This window comes from Amblyomma mixtum, chromosome 7 (genome assembly GCF_055824585.1).
Source record: "Amblyomma mixtum isolate Tamu chromosome 7, ASM5582458v1, whole genome shotgun sequence".
Classification (NCBI taxonomy): domain Eukaryota; kingdom Metazoa; phylum Arthropoda; class Arachnida; order Ixodida; family Ixodidae; genus Amblyomma; species Amblyomma mixtum.
This window is the reverse complement of record NC_143018.1, coordinates 87,706,894-87,729,912: the sequence shown is the minus strand read 5'-3', so window position 1 is coordinate 87,729,912 and position 23,019 is coordinate 87,706,894. Positions and strand designations below refer to the sequence as shown.

The following is a 23,019-nucleotide window of genomic DNA, read 5'->3' as shown; positions in this document are numbered from 1 at the left end:
CCCTTTAAGATGCGCTTTCTGTAGTGACTCTTGGCGCTGTTTTCTAGTAGCGCTGTTTATTTTTCTGCAGTCGTGAACAAACCAGCCCCCAAAATGTTCTGCCTCACTGAATTTATGACCCCGGCATAGAAGCTACGCGAGACAGCCCTTCACTACGGCGTCTCCCATAGCCTGAGTCGCTTTGGGACGTTAAACCCCAATAAACCAAACCAAACCAGGTGAGCTTCCAGCCCTGTGTGGCCTATTGAGCGTGAGACGAATGCGATTCTTGAAGGACTTGTTTCGTTCGTAGTTTCCACAATAGTACCCCCAAAAGTTGTCTCTACTGTTTCATGCAGCAACGTTGGACAGGCTTAAAATAGGCTTAAAATTCTCGAAACCAAACTCAATACCACTTCAATAAATTTGCTCCGCTCTTCTTGTGCGAGAAAGCATTTGGATACCGGCTAGTGCGGAACTATGGTTAACGGCGACCAACTGGTAGAATTTATACCTTACAGGGCCCAGAAAGGAAGTAAGGGGAGAGTAAAGCAACATACAACGTTACCTTCGCCATCCTGTGTAAGCCGGTTAAGAGAAATTTTAAACCTTTACGCTCATACCCTTATATAACAGCGTAAAGTAGCATAATCTAAAGCACGTCTCACGTCTCACTATGTTACAGATAACAGAAGTCTGAAGCGCTGTTGTAGTTACCCTTCGGCTTCTCCAAGTGAAAGAGCATTTCTTACCGCTACAGCCGTATAACATGCAATATTTTCGCGACCAATGATTTCAATTTAGTGTTTTTAAGACCCTACATTCAGAAAGACATGAAAGGCATTTTATTCCTGTATTGTTTCTTCTTCTTTTTACAAAAACGAACTGGAAGGATCACACTCTCGAGATGTGTCTTCTGAGACTAAACGGAAAAAAAAGAGGCATGCAAAAGCTCCGCGGGTTTTTAGCAGTCACAAAGTGCCACGAAGTGCAGGACTACACAGGTTTCAGTGACCTAGCGGGCCGCCATTGACAAAAGCTGTTACGCTTATCTTGAGACTCTTCATCGTGCACAGTGGGGCCACAGAAGATTCAGGCTACTTGCGATGTACACCACTACTTTCGTCCTCCATTCTTTGCTGCTTGCGTGGCACTGGTCTTGATGTCTTCCACCATCAGGTACCCTCGGATGTGTCCCCAGCAATACTGGTTCAGCTCGTCCAGTTGCATGACTCCATCGTCGCGTGGGTGGCAAATGACTCGCTCCCTGACCACACCGGTGAGTCGCATGAAGGCGTCGATGGACTCGATGCTTCTGAGGTGCATTCGAACGGAGACAGCCGCAGCCTCTGTGGTGGTGTTGCACAACTCGGCGAGGTCTTCGACGAGAGCCACGTGCCGGGATACGCGCTCCAGAGCTTCGGCGATGTACCTGCGTGCAGTGTAAAGGCAGCTTTACGAATCTCGGTTAATTTATAAGCGACGAAATTCTAATTAGCACTTCCTTTATAGTCTCGCGAAGAAGGGCGTTCCAATTTAACCAATGTTCCTTCCGGCCTTTGTTACGGAGGAACAACCGCCTCCGTATACCCGGGAATCTTTTCCGGAACTACTCGATACAAGTACTGCAACAGGTGCTGCGTCCGAAATTCAGTTTTTTTTTTTAATTTTTGCGGCCCTGCATCGTTCTTTGTATTCACGTGACTTTTAGCCAGAACCGTTCACCGGGACGAGTTCTTCGACAGAGCTTTGAACGCGCCGGGCTGCTTCTAGCGGTCTCTATGACAGAGAGCGTCACAAAGCCGCGTTGGCTAGAGATATGTCGCCAAAACGGGCTTGTCTAGTTGATGAAGCCGGTGGAGGACGGGAGGTAGTCAATCTGGAGAACAAAAACAGCGCTGTAGACGGGACCAAGAAGAGAGAACACAGACACAGACGCTGTGTGTCTGCGTGTTCTCTCTTCTTGGTCCCGTCTACTGCGCTGTTTTTGTTCAAATAATGTACCAACTAGAGCGGCTTATTCCTCTCTTAAATATGGAGAAGCAGCGGCACAGGCAACAAGAGTATCTTAGGAGGAAAAGGGCAGCGGATGCTGCCAACGTCTCCGCGTCGAGATCGGCCGTTGGTTCGGTCGCCCTTCGCTCCTTATAACCTGGCTCAGCCGAGTTCCGCCACAGTTTTTTTTTTTTTCTTTTTCACCTGAAGTCCTTCAGTCGGGATGAGTTTGAGGCTGGTAACATAGCGCCCCACGAGCGCATTTTCAAACAGAAAATTCGAAATCTCAACTCCTTAACCATTACTGTTAGGCTTTTCAATTATTGAGAGGCGTGTAGCCCACCGTAAGTAATATTCATATCAGTTTACAGACTTTCGAAAGCATAGTCACCCTCGGAACTGTGGCACAACAAATTTTGCCTGTTTCGATGGTTACGAGTACTGGAGAGGTTGCTTTTCCTGCAAGCACCTAGAGAGCGCATGCATTTCGGCGCGATGAAGCCAAAATTTGTTTGGCCACAGCGCCGAGGGTAACCACCTTTGACATTCTAAAAACTGATATGAATATTACTAATGGTGGGCCACACGCCTCTGAAAAATTAAGGAACCTAACAGTAATAGTTTAAAAGTCAACTATTCAGTATTAGTTAACCGGCCTGCTAGTCGACACGTCTTAGTTGCATTCTTATGTGCATCGCCGACAATGCTATGCCGAAAAAAGTTCTCTTCTGACGCAAAAAGCCTACTTGTAAAAATTTTAGTCTTAGGTGAAACACCCTGTATAGGCCCGAGCGGTATGATAACGAATCACGGAATCATGGTCCTCCCAAGAGCGCGATGACGTCACAACACTGCATCGCGCTATCGCAAAAGCTCCCATTTAAACATATCGCCAAACTTTTCCGTCCTCTAGGCCTACTCGACGTCGTCGGGACTACTCTCGGCAATTATCTGCATTGTGCATGCGTATACACTGCTATCACTCTGTGAAATTAATTCAGAGTGACTGCAAACACTAACAGCCAGATGCCTAAGTCCACACGATGAAATTAAAAGTTTCTGTGTTATGAAAATTGCTGCGGAATGCGTAAATTTTTCGTGCCACTTTAGACTTGAACAGTTTGACTTTCATTTACAATAATGAAATTGTAACTCGAAGAATTTTATGCAAATAAGCACAAATAAGAGACATTTTTATCGTTAAGGCTTGTTTTCTCCGCCATCGTGTCACACCAAAATATGAGTACCTTTCGAGTCGCCGACCTTCGGTAACTTGCATCACCCGGGCCAAAAAACCGGAGTTTCGCCTCGAAATTTCGGAGATCTTCAACCAGTTCTTCGTCGCCTCCGCGTCGAGTCGGCCGTGAAGTCTAACGGTACGTAGGGTGTAGTTACCATCAATGCCGGTCGAGAGACGTGTCACAAACGCGCTGGCATTCACGGCAGACTCCTCCATCAAGTACAACGTGCTGATGCTCGGGCTACGTCTGATCGAGTCCGCTAATCCCTGGAAGTCCTTCGTGCCCATGCTGTTTGCGCAGACTAACAGCTCTTTTAGGCTTGCACTTAGGGAAAGGCTCTTCATGATTACTGTCCACCACTCGTTAGGCGAGTTTACCTCCACATCCGCAGCACATCCAACGCTCAGCTGCAGTTTTCGGAGGTGCGGCGATGACTTTACGTAATCTGCGAGCGCTGAAGACATCGCGAGGTTTCCTCTGCACACGTCCATAGCAAGGTAAGTCAGGTGAGGACATTTTGGTAGCTGTCGTATAGCTTCTAATCTCAGACTCTCTGCAGATCCGCTAAACAGATATATCTCTGAAAATGCCTTGCACTTTATCAGGTCGACGTCGCTAATCACGAGGTAGTTTCCGCAAGAAACCCTCTCTACGGTGCCGCTTTCTTCAAGGGCCCTACAGATCGATGCCACGAGAGCAAAATTGGCGCAGTCCTTCTTGATGTGCACTTTTTTCATATTGGACATTTGTGGCAGCACTCTGAAGAAGTTCGCCCAGCTGGCGGGGGGCCATATCGACAATGGAAGAGTGAGTTCCTCTAATGTGTTGTTCTCAGACAGGGCCGCTACCCAGTCATAGTCCCTGTGATTGTGAGGTCTCACGCTCGCTTGCGTTGATGTGATGGTGAAAGCCTGAAGGACTCCATTTTCTCGAAATATTCTGGCTACGAGTCGAGTGCTTTCTTCGTTGCAAATGAACCTTGTGAGGGTTAGAGAGGAGAGGGTTCGATTTTGCAAGACACCCCGCAGAAGCGAGTGTTGCGTTTGGTCATTTCTTGCTGCTACGCGCAGAGTCGTCAGCGCTGTGTTGAACCTGAGGTAGTTGGTGAATGCCTGTTCATGTGATTCCAGCGAAAGGGACCCGCCCATGCTGAATTCCTTCAACGTGGAGTTTGCCATGAGAGCTGCCAGCATCGCCTTGCTCTGTTGCTCCGCAAGAAACAAGCCGTGTATCCTCATGGAAGTCAAAGAAGGGGACGTCCCGAGAAGTGTACACAGTGCGGCAAAAAAGTTGGCAGGGCACTCGGTGTACACAATGCATTCAACTTCTTCGAGGTCGGTCAAGAATTGTATGACCGCAGCCAGATCATTCGATATGGTCCTTCCCGAGAACTGCAGCTTCAAAGTCTTGAGGGACGCATTGCGCCGAAGGGCATCGCAGAAGAGGGCCTCGGAACTTGCAGAGCGTGGTAGCGGGGTGTGTAAGGACACGATGCAGTGATGGTTAGCAAGTAGCCAGTACAGAGCTCTTTCGCTCTGTTCACATTCGGACTCCGATGGATCGGGCAGGTCGATTCCAGAATTGGAGAAGTTTGACAAGGAGAGGCCGCCGCGAGCATGCGTTACTTCTTGCAGCTCGTAGCGTGCAGGAAAGAGGCAGGCGTTCCAGTAGGCAAGCTGGTGGATGATGTGGCATGACTGACTGTAGGTCGCTGTGCAAGGCGCCCGGTAGTTGACAACGGGACCAGCGACGCAACGACTTCCGCCCTCTGCATGTGCCGGGGGGACACCGGAAGAGGATGCTTCGAGCGCTGCAGTAGGCTTCCTTGGATCTTCGTGAGGTGCTCCAGGGTCTTCCATTGTATCTGCGTAGTGTTGAGTGTGTAAGAGACTCATATGTATTGAGAATGAAAACGTTTAGAAGATAGTTATGTTTAATTTTGCGTGCGTAAGGGCTAGCGATAATCTGAAATTAGCCAATTTCGCATTTGCGCTATTTTTACTTCCTTTGCAATGTTGCATGCTTCATCGGACACGTCAGTTAACGAGCCACCCTAGCTCAGTGCTTAAAGCTTCTTTGAACTATAATTACGTTTGAGAAAAGGAGTTGAAATTGAGCGTTTCTTATCGTGAATTCCAATCGCAGATCCGGAGCACTTCAAGGTGAACTTTTTCTACATATTTCGGAGGAAATCTGTTCGAAATGCATCGCTTGTTCTAATGGCTGATTGGGAGCAGTTTAGAGCAAAGGCGGCTCCGTAGAGCAGTCCGGTCTGCTTCACCGAAATCAGAGGATTCGACCGTAAGCCACGTGATTTACTTACGAAGCTAGTTCAGTAGCAGAAGACGCGTTCGAAAGAGTGCAAGGAACGCCGGGTATTTTCGCCGCCAGCGACGCGCGTGTGCACCTGACTTGCTCCTACCAGGCCACATATATGTTTCAAGCGCAGATTTTGCACGGGTGCTCTCCGGTAGATTCAGGTACTCCGCTACGAACGGGCGGACCGATCCGGATGAGCGAATGGAATGGACCATTAGTTTCGGTCTTTTCCAGCAGCAATACAAAACAGCGCCACATTCCTTTTCTGACTACTTAATGCATGAATGTTATCCCCAATATCAGTGGCAGTAACGGAAACGCGTGCTCTCTTCCAGAATAACCTTAATGAAGATCGATCCTTCCGGAGTGGCATCTGCAGCACTATAAGTAGCGAATAGGTATGTTAGGAAGCCGAATACTCTCAACCGACGCGTGAATTAACATACCAGAAGCGCAACTTAATTTACTGGCAATAGTAATTTTCGGACGTTTAATTTACCGTCCAGTGAACGTGATAAGCTGTGCATGCTATCGTAATAACTGCGCTCTTCATCGAGAAAAAAATTTCTTCCCTTACATTTCAGTTCTTAACTTGAGTGCCTGTTGCAAAAGGAAAACACTGTACGGAACAGAACTCAGCTTAAAGATGCTGTAAACGATTAAGAAATAATTTCTACGAAGCAGCATCAAGATATTAAACAGCTAATATCGGGGAGCATTATATTCGAGTTGATTTTCAATTCAATTCGTTTATTTTCAACTCTAGAGGTTGAAAGCACCCAGGCGAAAAGCTGTCTGATGACAGCTTGAAAAGTGCCTGGGGGCCCATACAAGGCACAAATGGTCACAGAATAAATTACAGTATAAGTTCACATCTTCAAACAAAATTGGAAACAAATCGAGGATAGAGTAATTAACAAAAGAAGCGTTATTCATGAAAATTTCAGTTAATTAGCTTTCTGCCTCAATTCACAATGAAGAGTGGAAAACAGTGCGGAATTCGCATATGTCAGTCTTATGTTTGCTATAACACTTTCATGTTAATAGTTGCACCTTAAGAAGAAAAAAAAGTTAACATTGTGGTTTCATCATTCTTACAGATCACACCTCTGACATATTAACGCTGCTGACTCTGTGAAGGTGCCTCTATTATTAGGCTACTAAAGGGAAGTGGAACAAATAATCTCTGGAAACAATGCTGTAGCGGCCGCATCACACGAACAAATCATAACCTGAATTTTTTAAAAGCAATAATTTTTTTAATTCACAGCATAATCTTTCGCGCTCCGAATTGCCGCACGATAATGATTATTAGATTGTGATGACGCAAGGGCACCTTGGTCGATGTTCGCCACAGTTGACGAGCATACGATCTGCATTAAGAGCCCCAAAAGGTCCAAATTTCCCTAAAACTGCAAGCACCGCCGCGATGGCTCAGTGATTATGGCGCTCGGCTGCTGACCCGAAAAACGCGGGTTCGATCCCCGCCGCGGCAGTTCAGTTTCAATGAAGGCGAAATGTTAACGGCCCGTGTGCTGTTCGATGACAGTGCACGATTAAAAAGTCCAGGTAGTCGAAACTGCCGGAGCCCTACACTATGGCGTCCCTCATAGCCTGAGCCGCTTTGAAGCGTTAAATCCCATAAACCAAAACTAAAGCCGCAGCCCTGAGGAGGGAGCATTAATCCAGGCCATGGCTTGTAGCCATGGGAAAACCCGGGGGTACCCGTACTAACTGGGAATCGAACCCCGCACCGAAAGGATACGAGACATGAGCTCAAACCGCTCTGGTAACGCTGCGGACAAAAGGCGTGGTGGAAGAACGATTGCGCAAGAAAAGCGCAACAATTCTGCGGGGCAGTTTAGATCGCAACAAAAAGTCAACTTCTTATCCTCCCCCTGTCCTTTCTACTATCCCCTCCCCTCTTTCTTTTCACTTCTACACACTGCCTGCTATCCTTTATTTCCGCTGCCCCAGCTCAGGTGCTTCCAGCCGCGATAGCAGATGCAGGGGCAGAAAACATTCTTTTACCTTCCATATTCAGTGCAAAATAAAAAACCACTACTACTACTACTATCTTCGTGCATAAATGGTCCTTAGTAAGTCCAATAACATTTGGTCAAATGTTTTAGGGGAATCCCCCAAGGTGGAGTAGATTTGTAATAAGGGAGTAATTACTCACTGAGTAATTACTCACTGAGTAATTACTTTGTAGCCGGAAGGCTGCGCTCGGGTGGATGTCAATGAGTAATTACTCCCTTATTCCAATAACATTTGCGCTTAGGAAAGCTGAGAAAGGGGAAGATATCGTGCCGTAGCGTCGCATTTTGTGGATTGTGAGCTTTTAATGTCCCCGAAGGAACTCAGGCTCTGGGGAACTGTGTATTGGAGAGCTACGGGTCAACCCTTTAACCATCGACCCCGAGCTGCACTCGCCATGGGGTATTGTACCCAAATCGCCAATGACGAGTCACACTCGTCCGGCTTGCTATTGCGCTGCTCCCAGAGCCACAGACGAGTTACGGTCGGCAATTGCGGTTGCAATTTTCAACACTAGAGGGCGTCTATTGTCCATGAAAAACGCCTTCAGCGCTTTAGCGTGCCTCAAGCCTGGCAGGAGTAATTTTTGACAAACTTGCCTAGCAATTTGGCGATTTTGGTGTGTTTTTCGAGAAGTAATTAGGTGGTTAAAGGATTAATAACGCCTCCCGAGGATCTTTAACGTGCTCTCGCATCGCACCGCACACGATTGTTTTAGCGCGATAGCCTTAAAGCTCCTGTCCTGGAAAAAAAATTGTTAAACCTGGAGGATTTCGAAAGAAACGAGAAGAGAGAGAGAGAGAGGCGATGGAGAGCGCGACAGCGGCGGCGGCCAGGCACGCTAGCTATGCGCCGCTACTGTGCACGCGCAGCTGGCGAGCGCGGCGGTGGCACCTCTGAGTAACCCGCGCAGCGACGGCAGCGGCGCGCCAGCGCCGTGTGACGTCACTGCTCCTCGCGCATGCGCAGTATGGCCTTTCGTCAGCTCCGCGAAATGGCTTGGCGACTCGCGTAGTGTTGCTTTCGCAACAAAAAGGCTACTTCTGTCATCATCGTCATCATCAGCCTGACTACGCCCACTGCAGGGCAAAGGCCTCTCACATGTCTCGCCAATTAAACCTGTCCTTCGCCAGCCGCGGCCACCGTATTCCCGCAAATTTCTTAATCTCATCCGCTCACCTAATTTTCTGCCACGCACTGCTACACTTGCCTTCTCTTGGAATCCACTCCGTTACCCTTAAGGACCAGCGGTTATCTTGCCTTCGCATTACATGCCCTGCCCAAGCCCACTTATTCCTCTTGATTTCAACTAGGATATCATTAACGCGCGTTTGTTCTCTCAACCACTCCGCTCGCTTCCGATCTCTTAACGTTACACCTATCATTTTTCTTTCCATAGCTCGCTGCGTTGTCCTTAAGCTGAACCCTCTTTGTTAGCCTCCACGTTTCTGCCCCATAGGTGAGTACCGGTAAGATACACCTGTTGTATACTTTTCTCTTGAGGGATAATGGTAAACTGCCATTGATGATCTGAGAGAACCTGCCATATGCGCTCCACTCCATTCTTATTCTTCTATTTCCCTCTCATGATCTGGGTCAGCTGTCACTACCTGCCCTAAATAGACATATTCTCTTACTACTTCCAGCACCTGGCTACCAATTGCGAACTGCAGTTCCCTTGCTAGGCTGTTGAACATTACTTTGGTTTTCTGCATGTTAATTTTTAGCCCCACCGTTCCGCTCTGCCTGTCTAATTCATTGGTCATGCTTTGCAGTTCATGTCCTGAGTGACTTAGCAAGGCAATGTCATCAGCGAATCGCAAATTACTTAGGTATTCTCCATTAACTCTTATCCCAAATTGTTCCCATTTCAGGCCCCGGAATACCTCCTGTAAACAGGCAGTGAATAGCATAAGCGAGATCGTGTCTCCCTGCCTGACACCTTTCCTCATTGGAATTTTATTACTTACTTTATGGAGAACTATGGTAGCTGTGCAATCGTTATATATATCTTCCAATATTTTCACATAACACTCCTCTACACCTTGATTCCGTAATGCCTGCATGACTGTTGAGGTTTCTACACTGAACGCTATACAGGGTGTTTCACCTAAGACTTTCTGCAATTTTTAAAAATAACCTATTTGAATTAGATGCGCGCTTTTTCTCGCATAGCATTGTCAGTGGTGTAATACATCATAATGCAGCTAAGACGTGCTAACCAGCAGGCTTGTTAACCAATATTTAATAGTTAACTTTTAAACTATTACCGTTGGGCTCCTTAATTATTGACAGGCATGTAGCCCACCGTAAGTAATGTCCATATCCGTTTTTAGAATTTCGAGAACGCGATTATCCTCGGCGCTGTGGGCCAACAAATTTCGCCTACATCGCGCCAAAATACATGCGGTTTGAGAAGCTTGCAGGCAAAGCAACCTCTCCAGTGAGCCTAACTCGTCGAAAGAGCCAAAATTTGTTGGGCCACAGCGCTGAGGATAATCGCGTTCTCGAAATTCTAAAAACGGATATGGACATTACTTACGGCGGGCTACACGCCTCTCAATAATTAGGAGCCCAAGGGTAATAGTTTAAAAGTTAACAATTAAATATTGGTTAACAAGCCTGCTAGTTAGCACGTCTTAGCTGCATTGTGATGTACAATGCAATGCCAGAAAAAGCGGGCATCTAATTCAAATAGCTTATTTTTAAAAATTGGAGAAAGTCTTAGGTGAAACACCCTGTATATAGGAGCGGTTATATTCTGCGCATTTCTCTATCACCTGATTGATTGTGTGAATATGGTCCATTGTTGAGTATCCTTTACGAAAGCCTGCCTGGTCCTTTGGTTGATTGCAGTCTAAGGTTGTCCTAACCCTATTAGCGATTACCTTAGTAAATACCTTGTAGGCCATCCGTCAGTGCCATGAAAACGCAGATGGCCCATCTGCCATGGGAACAGGTGGCAATGAAATAAGTGAAATAAATTCAATGCAACTACCATCTACTCGACGTGGCATGGCGCATCAGCTCATTGCATGAGAGACAGACAACCTGCGGAAAAACTGTGTGCCTAACAAGTAGCCTTACGCGAGCTCTGCAGAGGAGCAGTCTGGGTCTCACAAGCTCCACCACTGGCTGCTATGTTTGAAACATGCACCTGCTGGCGCAGAGGTGCATTGCTTAACCGCTACACCACTGTGCCAGTAGTGGGGTGAAGACTCCGAGATATATGAATTTATGGCAGAGAAAGAGCACTTGCGATGGACGGATGTCTAATGTTATCGCACTGCGCTCCTGACGGTAGGTTAAGCGTCGTTCAAGTTATTTCTAATATTTCGCCTGCATCGAAATAAGGACTCCACTTCCGAAATCAAGCCCGTGACACTGGGGTCGACAGCAGAACGCCAGAGCCACTGGACCAGTGCGGTGGATGCCACTATCGAAAAGTGTCCCGGGTCGACTAATGTAAGCCAAATCTTGGCAAACGCCAGATGGAAATTCCCATGACTTCTTTGTGGATGTAAACAGGCTTGTATGTGTTTTAGTTACGCATGCGTAGGGATGTTACCACTGACGTCATCAAAGCTTCCGCTGTTGGGCCGTTCCTTTGATCCACGAGAAAGTACACCCCCCCCCCCCCTATCCTTCATTTGCACACTAACCTCTCTTACAGCACAAAACGCTACGAAAATGAATAAAACGGAAAAGAAGCAGACATCGCACAACTGAAAAAAAAAACAAGGCCCATTTAACGACTAGCCTGCCTCTGCCGTCATGCGCATACAGATCGATCGAGCACTCTGGGATGTCCAACTAGATCTGCGCAGTCGGCCAAGCGCAAATATAATTTATATTAATTTTTTACAGGTAATTACCGGCTCTTATTAAGGAAAAGTAATTTCATTTCACCAATAGCTTCAAAAGGTCGACGGCCTTACTATACCGGGAAATGACCCGTGAACCACCCCATGACCTCTCTGAACAACCATATACAGCGACTGGACTACGCAGGCATGAACATGTCAGTCAACCTCCACAGACCAGCGTAGAACACGGGACGCACAAAGGAACATAAAAGCAATGCTGCCTTTGCTTACCGCTTGCTGCACTGCAACGTAAAAAACTACCGGAGCCACTTAAGTTTACTTGCGTGTTATGAATGAGAAAGCATTATGCACTACTGCTGTTTCCGTAGGTGCGCTTGAGGTTTGTGATTTTCAGTAGCTTATTTCGCTTTGGTCACCAAACCGCACACCATTCGGAGCTCCGTGGGTTAATGTCCGTATATGCAGAGTTGGTCATTCTCTACTTAACATTCATAGATGGTACCGAGTCCTCATACCACTATCACCGCAGTGGCGCAATGGTTAAGCGATGCAGCGCTGCACTGGCAGGTGGCTGTTCCTGTCATAGCCCTATGGTACCGTAGGGATTTTGCGACCCATGTTGCTCCTCCCAAGCAGCTTCTCGCGCAGCTGGCGCGACGCTCTTCCGAACTTACCCGAGCTTACCCGAGTTAGCACCCGAGCTTGCCCGAGCTTCCTGCCCATGGCTGCAGCTTGCGCGGCGCAATTCGCAACTTGCCCGAGCTTACCCGAGTTATTACCGAGTGACCGAGTTACCGAGTAACCCGAATAATTTCGGGTAAGTGCTGTACACGCTTTCTGTACACACTTTTCGCGGACGCCACACGTAAGCCAAGTAATGCTGACACACATTAATACTATAGCCGGAGTTGATCACGTTAGCGGCCTCGCTATCGGGCGTCGCCGGTCAAGAAAGTAGAGAGACACAGCACGCAAAGACGAAGAAGTATAGGGGCTAGCGCTGTGACAATCATGTCGCACTAAGCTCTGTCTACTCGTTTTTTTAAGGCGAAAGCCTTTACTGCCTCATCGTTGTCGACAGAAGGTTGTCAGCAGAAGGTTGTCAGCAGAAGGTTGTCAGCAGAGGTGTCGCGCTTTGGACGGGTGTCCATCGATAGATGTGAGACAGTTACCGCCTAATTCCTTTCCTCAAATACAATTACGGCCCCTCTTTGTCTTTCTTCTTTCACTCCCACTTCCTCCCTTCCTCTACAAACGGATGACGGGTGTCCACCGAGATGACAAAGAAATTTCCTTTCCTTAAAAAGCGTTGCGTTCAAAGGGCATGACATCGCGCCGAACGGGTGCTGGCGTTCCAGTTCCGTGGACTCCCTGGCAGCGCTACAACACGCTGTCGCGTTCCACTCCTAAAGGCGAAGCTGGAGCGTCATTAATTAGCAGTTAACTAGTATTTAGTCATTAATCGGTAATTAGCAATTAATTAGTAATTTGCCATTACTTGGCAATTAGTACTTAATGTGTGGCTTCATCCAGTGGTGACGTCACCAGTGCCACAGAGGCAGTCAAAGTGGTGCGGAAAACGCTTTCGCCTCTACGCAATTTCGACAAAGAATAGGTTGGGGCAACCAAAAAGGAAATAAAAATAATAAGCCCCTGCCTGCACCACATACGTACAACAGGCTTACGCACTTTAGACAAAGAATAGGTTGGGGCAACCACAAAGGAAATAAAAATAATATGCCCGCCAGAGTGCCGCTATATGTTCATAATGAATTATTGCCGAATTACCTCATCAGTCCGCTCAGTGGGAGTCGGGTCGCCGAGGGAAACGCTGCTCTCAGCAGCCTCGGTAATTATGCGTATAAAAGGAATAATGTTCGGCGTGCTGTGACTAAGTGGCGAGAGGCTCTGTTATGGCAACTATTGAAGCCAGGTCCTACCTGTACAGGGCTCCGAGTGCGGAAATCGCTCACCAAGTCTCCGAGAAGATGCAGGGTTCCGCCGACACGTCCTGGGTTCCAGCCGAGCTCGCACGAGCTCACGTGCACTTCGTCTTTTCTCACGCACCTTCGTCACGCGCTTTTTCGTTCCATATCTGCGATTGTTACCAGCAACGGCGCGAAAACATCCAAAATTGGTTGCTGATTGTTGTGTGGCGCCCTCTTGGGTCGACACACAATTCACTTAGCTGATTTGTAAATCTGGTCTAACAACAATGACTTTGTTTGCTGTGTGAATAAAACCGTGGGGAACAGGCGCAAGCCCGCTTTTCTTCCGCTCGGAACCGAGTCGTGTCCTTCAGCGGCCCGTTGCGGGCCTTGCCGGGGTGTTCATGCAACACCACATTTTGGCGACGAGGATGGGATCACAGTAAGTGACGTTTGTACGCTTGCCCCGACTGACGTACCATTTGCTTCGACTGGCCCTGTGTTTTGCTGCCCGCTCCACCTTCTCCTGCAACTTTAGAGACTGCGTCAGCATGGCGTCAGGCCTCGCTCCCGCGCCGTTTTTGTCTGCGCCCAGTTCGCCTGCAGTGCCGTGGAAGCGTTGGTTCAAACTTTTCGAGGCGTACCTCCTGTCGGCCGGTGGTAGCGACTGGGCACCGGAGCGGAAAGCGGCACTCCTTCTCACGCTGCTCGGAGCAGAGGGACAGCGCCAGCATTTCAACAATGAAGAAACTAGGCAAGCGTCCGCAGTCGCCGGCATAACGTCTGAAGCACTTCCGCAGACGCCGCTTGAGCCTGCCACGGAAGCGACGACCACAGACGAATACACACAGTTAGTCGGGAGCTTGGACTTGCTGTTCGCAGACACAACGAATTTCATCGTTGAGAGACACCGTTTTTTCCGGAGACTTCAACTGCCCGGTGAGCCATTTACCCAGTATGTAGCGGCAGTTAAACAACTTGCGTTGACGTGCGAATTTGGCTCGGCGTTCGACGAGCGCGTCCGAGATCAGATCATCGAAGGCGTCTCAAACCCAGCGTTGCGCGAACGTTTTCTGAACGCTGGCCGAACGCTTACGCTGGCCAAGGCAGAAGAAATTGGCAAAGCTTTAGAAGCCGTACAGCAAGCAAATGCAGCTTATGAGGGAACGCCGGTTTATCGCGTCGACGAACCTGTAACGGAAAATCCGACGATCGAACAGGGATGCATTCGTCAAGCAACTTCAGGTTTTCGAACGCCCGCTCGTGCTCGTGAGCAAGAAGGCGGATGGCGCAGTTACACAGCGTCGGGTTTCCACCGTGGCGTCCCCGGAACCGACGAAGGAGGTAGAAGCAGCCAAGATGGAAGAAGGCGCCCGGAGTTGAGCGAGAAAGCCAGGAAGGGGGTCGTCAACCGTATTGCTATCGTTGTGGCTCTCCGAAACATAATGCAAACGCAAGAAACTGTCCATCCCGCAATCGTCGTTGCAACAATTGTAGGAAAATTGGACACTTCGCTCTAGTCTGTCGCTCACAGCATCAGTCCGCGACACTTCGCGCGTCGCAGGCGCCGGCCTCTACCGTGGAGGAAGTACACGTCCTGAATTCTCCGAATATTCTGGGCATAGAATTGCCACAAAATAAGAAAGAGATAATAGCTACCGTAACGTTTAAAGGAAACCCAGTTCCTATACTTGTCGACACTGGGGCTGCTGTTTCTCTTGTCAACAATGCTGACTTTCGGAAATATTTTGCACGCTTCTACGCTCTGTCGTCGTCAACCCTGGCTCTCCGGGACTACTCCGGCAAGTTGATTCCCACACTGGGCACCTTCGAAGCTGACATACAGTACAACGATACTCAAGCATCGGTAACTTTTCATGTCACTCGACAAGGATCTTCGTTGCTGGGCCTTGACGCCATTCAGAAACTGCACATCAACGTGATGGGGTCAACCCTCACTTGTCTCCAAGCCACTTGTCATTCGTTCGAGGTTCCGGAGAACACACCGCCAGGATTTGAAGCCTTGTTTTCGAGTGAGCTCGGTTTTGTCAAGGACTACGTCCATCAAATCAACCGCCGACCAGATGTTCCTCCCGTCAGTGCGAAGCTGAGACGCCTTCCGCTAGCACTGCGACAACAAGTCTCCGACGAGCTCGCGCGCCTGGAGCGCGAGGACATCATCGAACGCGTCGACGCATCGGAGTGGGTGTCTCCGCTGGTCGTCGTGAAAAAGGATGGCTCCCTTCGCCTGTGTGTGGACTTGCGGGAACCCAACAAAGCTATTGTCGTCGACGGCTACCCACTTCCGCACACGGAGGAACTCTTGCAGTTGCTCGCAGGAGCTACGTGGTTCTCAAAGCTGGACTTGGCTTCAGCATACCATCAAGTGGGACTCACGGAAACAAGTCGTGAGTTGACAACGTTCATATCCCATGAAGGACTATTTAGGTTTAAAAGAGTCTGTTTTGGTTTAGCTTCTGCTCCGGCTACATTTCAAAAGCTTATGTCACACGTGTTGAAAGGCTGTACGGGCGTAGTGTGCTATTTGGATGACATTTTGGTGTGGGGACGGACCAAGGCGGAGCACGATCGCAACTTGAAGGAAGTGCTGTCTCGCATTTCCTCAACAGGAATGAAATTGAATCAGAAATGTGTTTTTGCAGTAAGGGAACTCACATTCTTGGGGCACAACCTGTCGGCCCAGGGTATTTCTCCCATGGAATCGAAAATCAAAGCTATAGTTAATGCACCTTCCCCTACGAACGTCAAGTCGCTGCAATCATTCCTAGGTCTAGCTGGCTACTACGCCAAGTTCCTGCATCATTATGCAGATTTAGTGGAACCGTTGCGGAAAATGCTCCGACAAGGTCAATCATTTGAATGGACGGTGGAAGCTCAGAATAGTTTTGATCAAGTTAAGGCACGTTTGGCATGCAAACCTGTTGTGCAAATGTTCAACCCGGAATTACCTGTCGTAGTCACCACTGACGCCTCAGACGTTGGCTTGGGAGCTGTACTACAGCAGAAAGAAGGGTCGCACCTTCATACAATTGCTTTTGCGTCACGCGCTCTGTCGCCGGCTGAGAGAAAATACTCAGTTGGTGAACGTGAGGCACTAGCCTGTTTGTTTGCTTGCGAAAAGTGGCATGTATATCTGTGGGGTAGACGTTTTACACTCAGAACCGATCATCAGGCATTGGTTGCTTTGCTTTCCGCCGGCGATTCGGGTCGCCGACCACTACGCATCTCTCGTTGGACAGCTGGGTTGCTGAATTACAATTTCCAAATAGAGTACTGCAAGGGCACACAAAATTATGTGGCAGACGCCTTGTCCAGGCTGCCCGTCGCAGAAAATTCTGACAATCAGGAGGAAGAAATCGTTTCTCTGGTAACACCAGTAGTCGACAAGGCAACTGTACAAAATGCAACAGCTTCTGACGTTACCCTGCAAAAGGTCATCAGTCAGCTCAGCAAGGGCTGGTTGCACAAGAAGGCTCCGTCAGTTGATCTTGTGCCATTCTTTCACATCCAAGAGGAATTATCCTTTGTAGATGGTCTACTAATGCGAGCAGATCGCGTGGTAATTCCTGAAGTACTTCGTCCCACTTTCCTACAGTTGGCCCATGAATCACATCCGGGCATAGTCCGCACAAAAGAACTGCTAAGAGAACGCTACTGGTGGCCACAGCTTGATAGACAGGTAGAGGAATGCATCAAACACTGTCTCATATGTCAAGCAGCTGACAAGTCAGCTAAGCCATCCTTCACACCCCTCCAGCCAGTTCCCTGGCCGGACCGCCCCTGGCAGAAGCTAGCCATGGACATTGTGGGGCCTTTGAACATTCCGCCGAGTCCAACGTATGCCATAACGTTAATGGATTATTATTCCAGATGGCCTGAAGTCTACTTCACTCCTTCAGTAACATCCCAGGATGTCATTGACTTTCTGATCTCTGTTTTTAGCAGGGAGGGTTTTCCAGACTCGATAGTTACAGATAATGGGCCACAATTTGTTTCGAGACAATTCAAAGACTTTCTAAAAGAGAGAGGCATACAGCATTTGCGGTCATCAAATTACTACCCTCAAGCAAATGGTCTTATTGAAAGATTCAACAGAGTTTTGAAGGAGACCATTCAAATAGCTCAGCTCCAAGGAGAACCCGTTAAACAAGCTGTCCTGCAACATCTGGGATGGTACCGGCTCACACCCCACTCAACTACGGGCGTGTCACCTGCAGTCCTGCTGCACGGCCGGCAACCGCGCTCGAAACTCGACATGAGCTGTACTTCCTTTCATAATTCGCAGCAAAGCACCTGGAACTTGCCTCAAACTTCCGCTACAGCAACGTCTCCAGAACACACATCTTCGGAGCAAACACAGGTGCGACGACAAAGGGTTGAAAATAAGCAACAGCAAATGAAATACTACGTTGATAGACGTAGAGGCGCAAAGCCAACGGCCGTGCAAATCGGTGACACAGTGAAGGTGCGGTCATTCAGAACAGGTCCATCCAAATACATTGGACCTTTCAAAGTCCAGCGACAGCTTGGTCCAAGCACTTTCTTACTGAGTGATGGTAAGGTCTGGAATGCTTCTAAACTGGTCCGGGTACTGCCGGCCCCAGAAAATATTCCAAGCCCGCCAAGCATAGATTATTCCTATGCAGTCTTAGCACACGCTGCTGATAATGCAATGGCAGCAACTCGAAACAAGCTTCTAGCTGAAACAAGTGCCGAAATGTCCGAAAGTGCGTCGCCTCCTGTTGCAGATACCCTGGATAACGCTTCGCGCAACGAGGGGGGGAAGGAATATAGGCCGTCAAAGTCAGCCGAAAGTGGCCGCACCACAGCGCACGAATCCACAGAGGACAGCAGTTGTAGTTTTCCGGAGCAAAGCGACCCAGGGACTTCAGTTCGCACAGCCGCGGGCGCCCAGTGCGTCAGCGGAAACCACCTTTCTGGGCCGTAGACTACCAGATGTAGTTCTGGAGCGAAGGGTAGCACACCTGTTTTTCTTGGCCTGTAGTCGCGACTGAGCTGTCCGTGGCCAGTGGGCCAGTCATGGAGACTTTATAAAGCGGGTAATGAATGAATACTCCTGTATCGCTGTGATCTTTACTCACTTTGCTTTCTTTGCAAGTTCCTCATGTTTTCGCATTCAGCGCACAATGATGTTGTGATAGGTTGTGTATAATGATGAATCTCCTTGTGTGTTCTCTGTTACGGTGGATGTACAAATCTAGTGTTGTTTCTGGGTGAGATTGATCGTATGTCGTGCCCATAGTCACTGTATAATGTGTGTGCTTTCTTTTGCCATGTGTAATGACTGCTGAAATGAGACATTTTTGTGCCTTGAACACGTCATAACAGAAATAGCACAGCCATAAAATCGGATAGTTTCTGTTTGATGACCATTGTATAATGTTTGCTGTCTCGTGGCACATGTTAAGAGAGCAGTATTTTTCGCAATAGCTTAACATTATTTCCTAGGGGGAGACGATGTTGTGTGGCGCCCTCTTGGGTCGACACACAATTCACTTAGGTGATTTGTAAATCTGGTCTAACAACAATGACTTTGTTTGCTGTGTGAATAAAACCGTGGGGAACGGGCGCAAGCCCGCTTTTGTTCCGCTCGGAACCGAGTCGTGTCCTTCAGCGGCCCGTTGCGGGCCTTGCCGGGGTGTTCATGCAACACCACACTGATCACATGAAACGAGATTTAAAGAAGAGTTATAAATAGTAAAATCAAGTTATTGCGCATAATAAGCCAAGAAATATGTCAAATTCCAGTGTTAGTGGAAACGATGACGTATGTCGCGTGGTACAGTGTTGGGCTCAGTGAAAGTACAAACGCTGTGCCTGAGCTTTGTTTATTCATTCGAATACGCTTGTTGCTTTAAGACGACCGCTGGCCTAAATAAGCTGCGAATTCCATTATCTTTCTCCATCAGCGTCCTAAAATTTACGGGGTTTTTTTTCGTTCATTACGAACACTTTCAACCGTAGGTATCGTCTGCTCTCTGCATTACGAGGATTCTGAAACCATATATATGGGCTCACGTTTTGTTTGCTTCTTTTTTCATTTATTTTGGTCTTCTCTTCTATTTAAAGCGATCTTAATGTTACCATCCTCACTAGATAGCGATTTCAGTAGCAGATCGGAAAACAGAAACCTTGTTCTTCCACCTTTGGCGCAGACCTAAAGAGAAAAAATCTCTGCCTCTCCCGTAAACGAGAGTAGAGTAAGCATGAAATGTTTACGGGCCTAATGTCATCTCGGTGGACACCCGAACCGCACCGTAAAGGAAGGGAGGAACGCCACCACCCGTTCGGCGCGATGCCTTGCCCTTTGAACGCAGCGCTTCTCCCCGGATCACGTATGACAACGAAGTCTAACGTGGCATTTATGTGCTTTTTGCACGCGTTATTAGAAATCGGAAATTATAATTCCGTGCATTATCAAACCCACAGCTCCACTGATATCTTGATAAACATTGAGAAGGCACTGGCAGCAGTTATTTTTTGTCTCGTTTGGAGACCAACCGGCGCTTGTATGCCGGTCGCGTAGGAGGGCTTAGAGAGTCTCGTTAAATCTCGTTGTCTCGTACGGTGCCCGGATGTTCTCGTTTCAGAGCCCGGATGACTGGAATTCAGTGCCCGGATGAGTGGATTTCAGTGCCCGGATGAGTGGATTTCAGTGCCCGGATGACTGGAATTCAGTGCCCGGATGAGTGGATTTCAGTGCCCGGATGATGGCTCTCGGTCTCGGCGTGACGTCACCACACTGCCGACAACGGGAGCTAAAAGCATTTCATGCTTAAAAAAAGTAGAAACGGGCCGCACCGGTGGCCTATTCGAGCGCCCAGAGGTGTGAGGTTCTATCCCAAGTACCGCCGGTTACCCTCCTGTCATGCTATGGTACAAGCTTTTTTTCCCCTGGACTGGTCTTCGGCTTCTCTGGGGCGAAGTTTTAAGCATGAAATGCTTTTAGCCCCCGTTGTCGGCAGTGTGGTGACGTCACGCCGAGACCGAGAGCCATCATCCGGGCACTGAAATCCACTCATCCGGGCACTGAATTCCAGTCATCCGGGCACTGAATTCCAGTCATCCAGGCTCTGAAACGAGAACATCCGGGCACCGTACGAGACTTAACGAGATTTAACGAGACTCTCTAAGCCCTCCTACGCGACCGGCATGCAAGCGCCGGTCGGTCTCCAAACGAGACAAAAAATAACTGCTGCCAGTGCCTTCTCAATGTTTATCAAGATATCAGTGGAGCTGTGGGTTTGATAATGCACGGAATTATAATTTCCGATTTCTAATAACGCGTGCAAAAAGCACATAAATGCCACGTTACACTTCGTTGTCATACGTGATCTCTTAGGGGCTTCGCGCATCGAAGCAAAGCCGCGCAGGCGCACACGGGCCCGGGGGAGAAGCGCTGCGTTCAAAGGGCAAGGCATCGCGCCGAACGGGTGGTGGCGTTCCTCCCTTCCATTACGGTGTGGTTCGGGTGTCCACCGAAATGGCAGAGAATTACTGCGCCATTTCCTTTCCTCAAAAAACCTTGCGTTCAAATGGCAAGGCATCGCGCTGAACGGGTGGTGGCGTTCCTTCCTTCCTGTACGGTGCGGTTCGGGTGTCCACCGAGATGACATTAGGCCTGTAAACATTTCATGCTTACTCTACTCTCGGTTACGGGAGAGGCAGAGATTTTTTTTGAAATGGGCCTTTGACCCAACCTTGTGTGAAAGAAGACACCTTGTTTTCATGGCGCTCATTGGCTGAGCTTCCGTTCCGATATAACAACTAATCTAGATGCATCATCATAAAGAGCACAAACGATACTACCAAAAATACTCTGCGGAGTTCTAAGTCGTTAACTCTGCATTCCAATTGCTATTAAATTAAGTTTCGCTTCCGATGTGTGATCATTTGATCCATACCTAATTTAAGGACTGCCAAACTGCCGTTCCTAAATGACTAAGCATTAACTACTGAAATGTAATTCAGCTCCGCCGCGGTGGCTCAGTGGTTACGGAGCTTGGCTGCTGACCCGTAATTCGCGGGTACGATGCCGGCTGTGGCGGCTGAATTTCGATGAAGGCGAAATTCTAGAGGCCCGTGTACTGTGCGATGTCAGTGCACGTTAAAGAACCCCAGGTGGTCGAAATTTCCGGAGCCCTCCACTACGGCGTCTCTCATAGCCTTATTCGCTTTGGGACGTTAAACCCCAATAAACCAAAGCAAATGTAATTCAGCACTGTGCCGCCTCATAAACAGTTTTCTCAGCATATCACATTTGCTACTGCATTCTTATTGCTCTTTTTTTTTAGAAAGCTTATGGAGTTGAAGACTTTTCTTGAACCGCTGTGGTGTGTGAAACGCTATTCCGATAATGGTTTTAGGAACTGTGTAGAAATCCTTGTTGGAATAGTAACTGAAGTCCTTGACAGCCAGAGGTTCCGGCCGCATAAGTGGTGGTAAACAGAACGACACGGGTTAATGGAAACGTTGACATAGTAGTAAAGCTCCTCAGCCTCACACGGGCAGCATGGCTTGGCCGTGTTTACTACGGTTCTCTTCGCCTTCCAACGATGGCCATATAGTTTGCCCACAGGAGGAGAACCAGGACTGTGACCAGTACCGCGGCTGTCAGCTGAACGGCAAGTACTCGCGGTGAACATGCAAGAAACTTGTTTCGATCTCGAGGCATCTTCGGAAAAGTCGGCCGTCGTGGTGAGCATCCAGCTCGAGAAGCCTGCGTCGTGCTTGGCGACAGTTCTTTCACCGGCAGTTGTTTTTCACCACGTACAACGGGGCATCTCTCAGGATGTGGCTCTTCTACGTGCGTTATTACCTAATGAAGATGACCACTGCAACGATCGGAAGACTTGGATACCCGTTTAATCCATTAGCCTACTTCCCTGTTCCCGAATTCAAGACTTGCAGTACGCCCTCTTGATGATATTAATGAACGCATTCATTCATTCATTCATTCATTCATTCATTCATTCATTCATTCATTCATTCTGTTCTAAACGGACCCCGTTTACCTCTCTCATGTTTCATTTGAAAACTAGCCGATACAAACAATACGTTAGAATGTTTCAAGGCACAGTTGTAACGCTACATGATCGCTATACACACAGCGCGTCCGCCTATTATTAGAACCCAGGGCCATATTTCATAACAACATTTTTCCCGATTCATCCATTTGCTTTATGTCGTTTGCGAACCTTTCCCATTTCTCTTGCCCTCTCTGACGTCACAGGCAACAGCTATATATAACTAAGGGCCACAGCAATGTGTCGTGCAAAAGATCAATACAAAATATGGCTGCCAGTTTGCATCACTCGATTTGTTGCATTCTCGGCTGTATGGTTTTCATTTGCTTTATTCGCTAGGCGTTAAAGCTTTCTAAATTTTCGGATGTTTTTAATCGCTGATCATGTTTAAATATCTGTGACAACCTTTATTCGGTATACTTAGGGACCTTTTACATTGGTTAATTGGATCAGTCATGGTAAACATAGCGTATCAGAATGTTTATGCAAGTCCACAAAAATTTCTGAGCAAGAGTACATTAAAGTGGCAACGCTGCTTGGTGGACATGAAAAAGTTTGAAGTGGGCTCAACACGGCCCTAAATTAACTAGACGAAACTGACAGAAAACTAACTGCCACCCAG

General features: G+C 48.1%; 2 protein-coding genes across 4 annotated transcripts in view; both read right to left on the bottom strand.

Moving 5' to 3' along the window:
- The window catches only part of LOC149336741 (regucalcin-like), a 48,663-nt gene extending 35,214 nt beyond the window's left edge, over positions 1 to 13,449 (bottom strand). Inside the window, exon 1 of one of the 2 annotated variants that reach the window (XM_089553090.1) lies at positions 13,342 to 13,449. The gene's annotated coding sequence lies outside the window, so the exon portion shown is untranslated. The remainder of the gene's footprint in view (positions 1 to 13,341) is intronic. The other variant, XM_089553092.1, reaches the window with a different exon arrangement.
- On the bottom strand, positions 813 to 13,479 carry LOC149336740 (uncharacterized). 2 transcript variants are annotated; one of them, XM_089553087.1, is made up of 3 exons: positions 13,375 to 13,479; positions 3,222 to 5,079; positions 813 to 1,411 (listed from the first exon to the last, which is right to left on the bottom strand). In XM_089553087.1, exons 2-3 carry the CDS (start codon positions 5,072 to 5,074, stop codon positions 1,096 to 1,098), a joined length of 2,169 nt encoding a protein of 722 aa, XP_089409213.1. In that variant the 5' UTR covers positions 5,075 to 5,079; positions 13,375 to 13,479; the 3' UTR covers positions 813 to 1,095. The 2 variants fall into 2 exon arrangements, with proteins under 2 accessions (XP_089409213.1, XP_089409212.1); XM_089553086.1 differs by having other exon boundaries at positions 13,342 to 13,473.
- Between the last annotated feature and the right edge of the window lie 9,540 nt (positions 13,480 to 23,019).

Coding starts and splice junctions, on each gene's coding strand:
- LOC149336740 (XM_089553087.1), bottom strand. CDS start 5,074: ATGGAAGACCCTGGAGCACCTCACGAAGATCCAAGGAAGCCTACTGCA. Junction 1,412..3,221: donor GAAGGTCGGCGACTCGAAAG/GTACTCATATTT, acceptor CACTGCACGCAG/GTACATCGCCGAAGCTCTGG.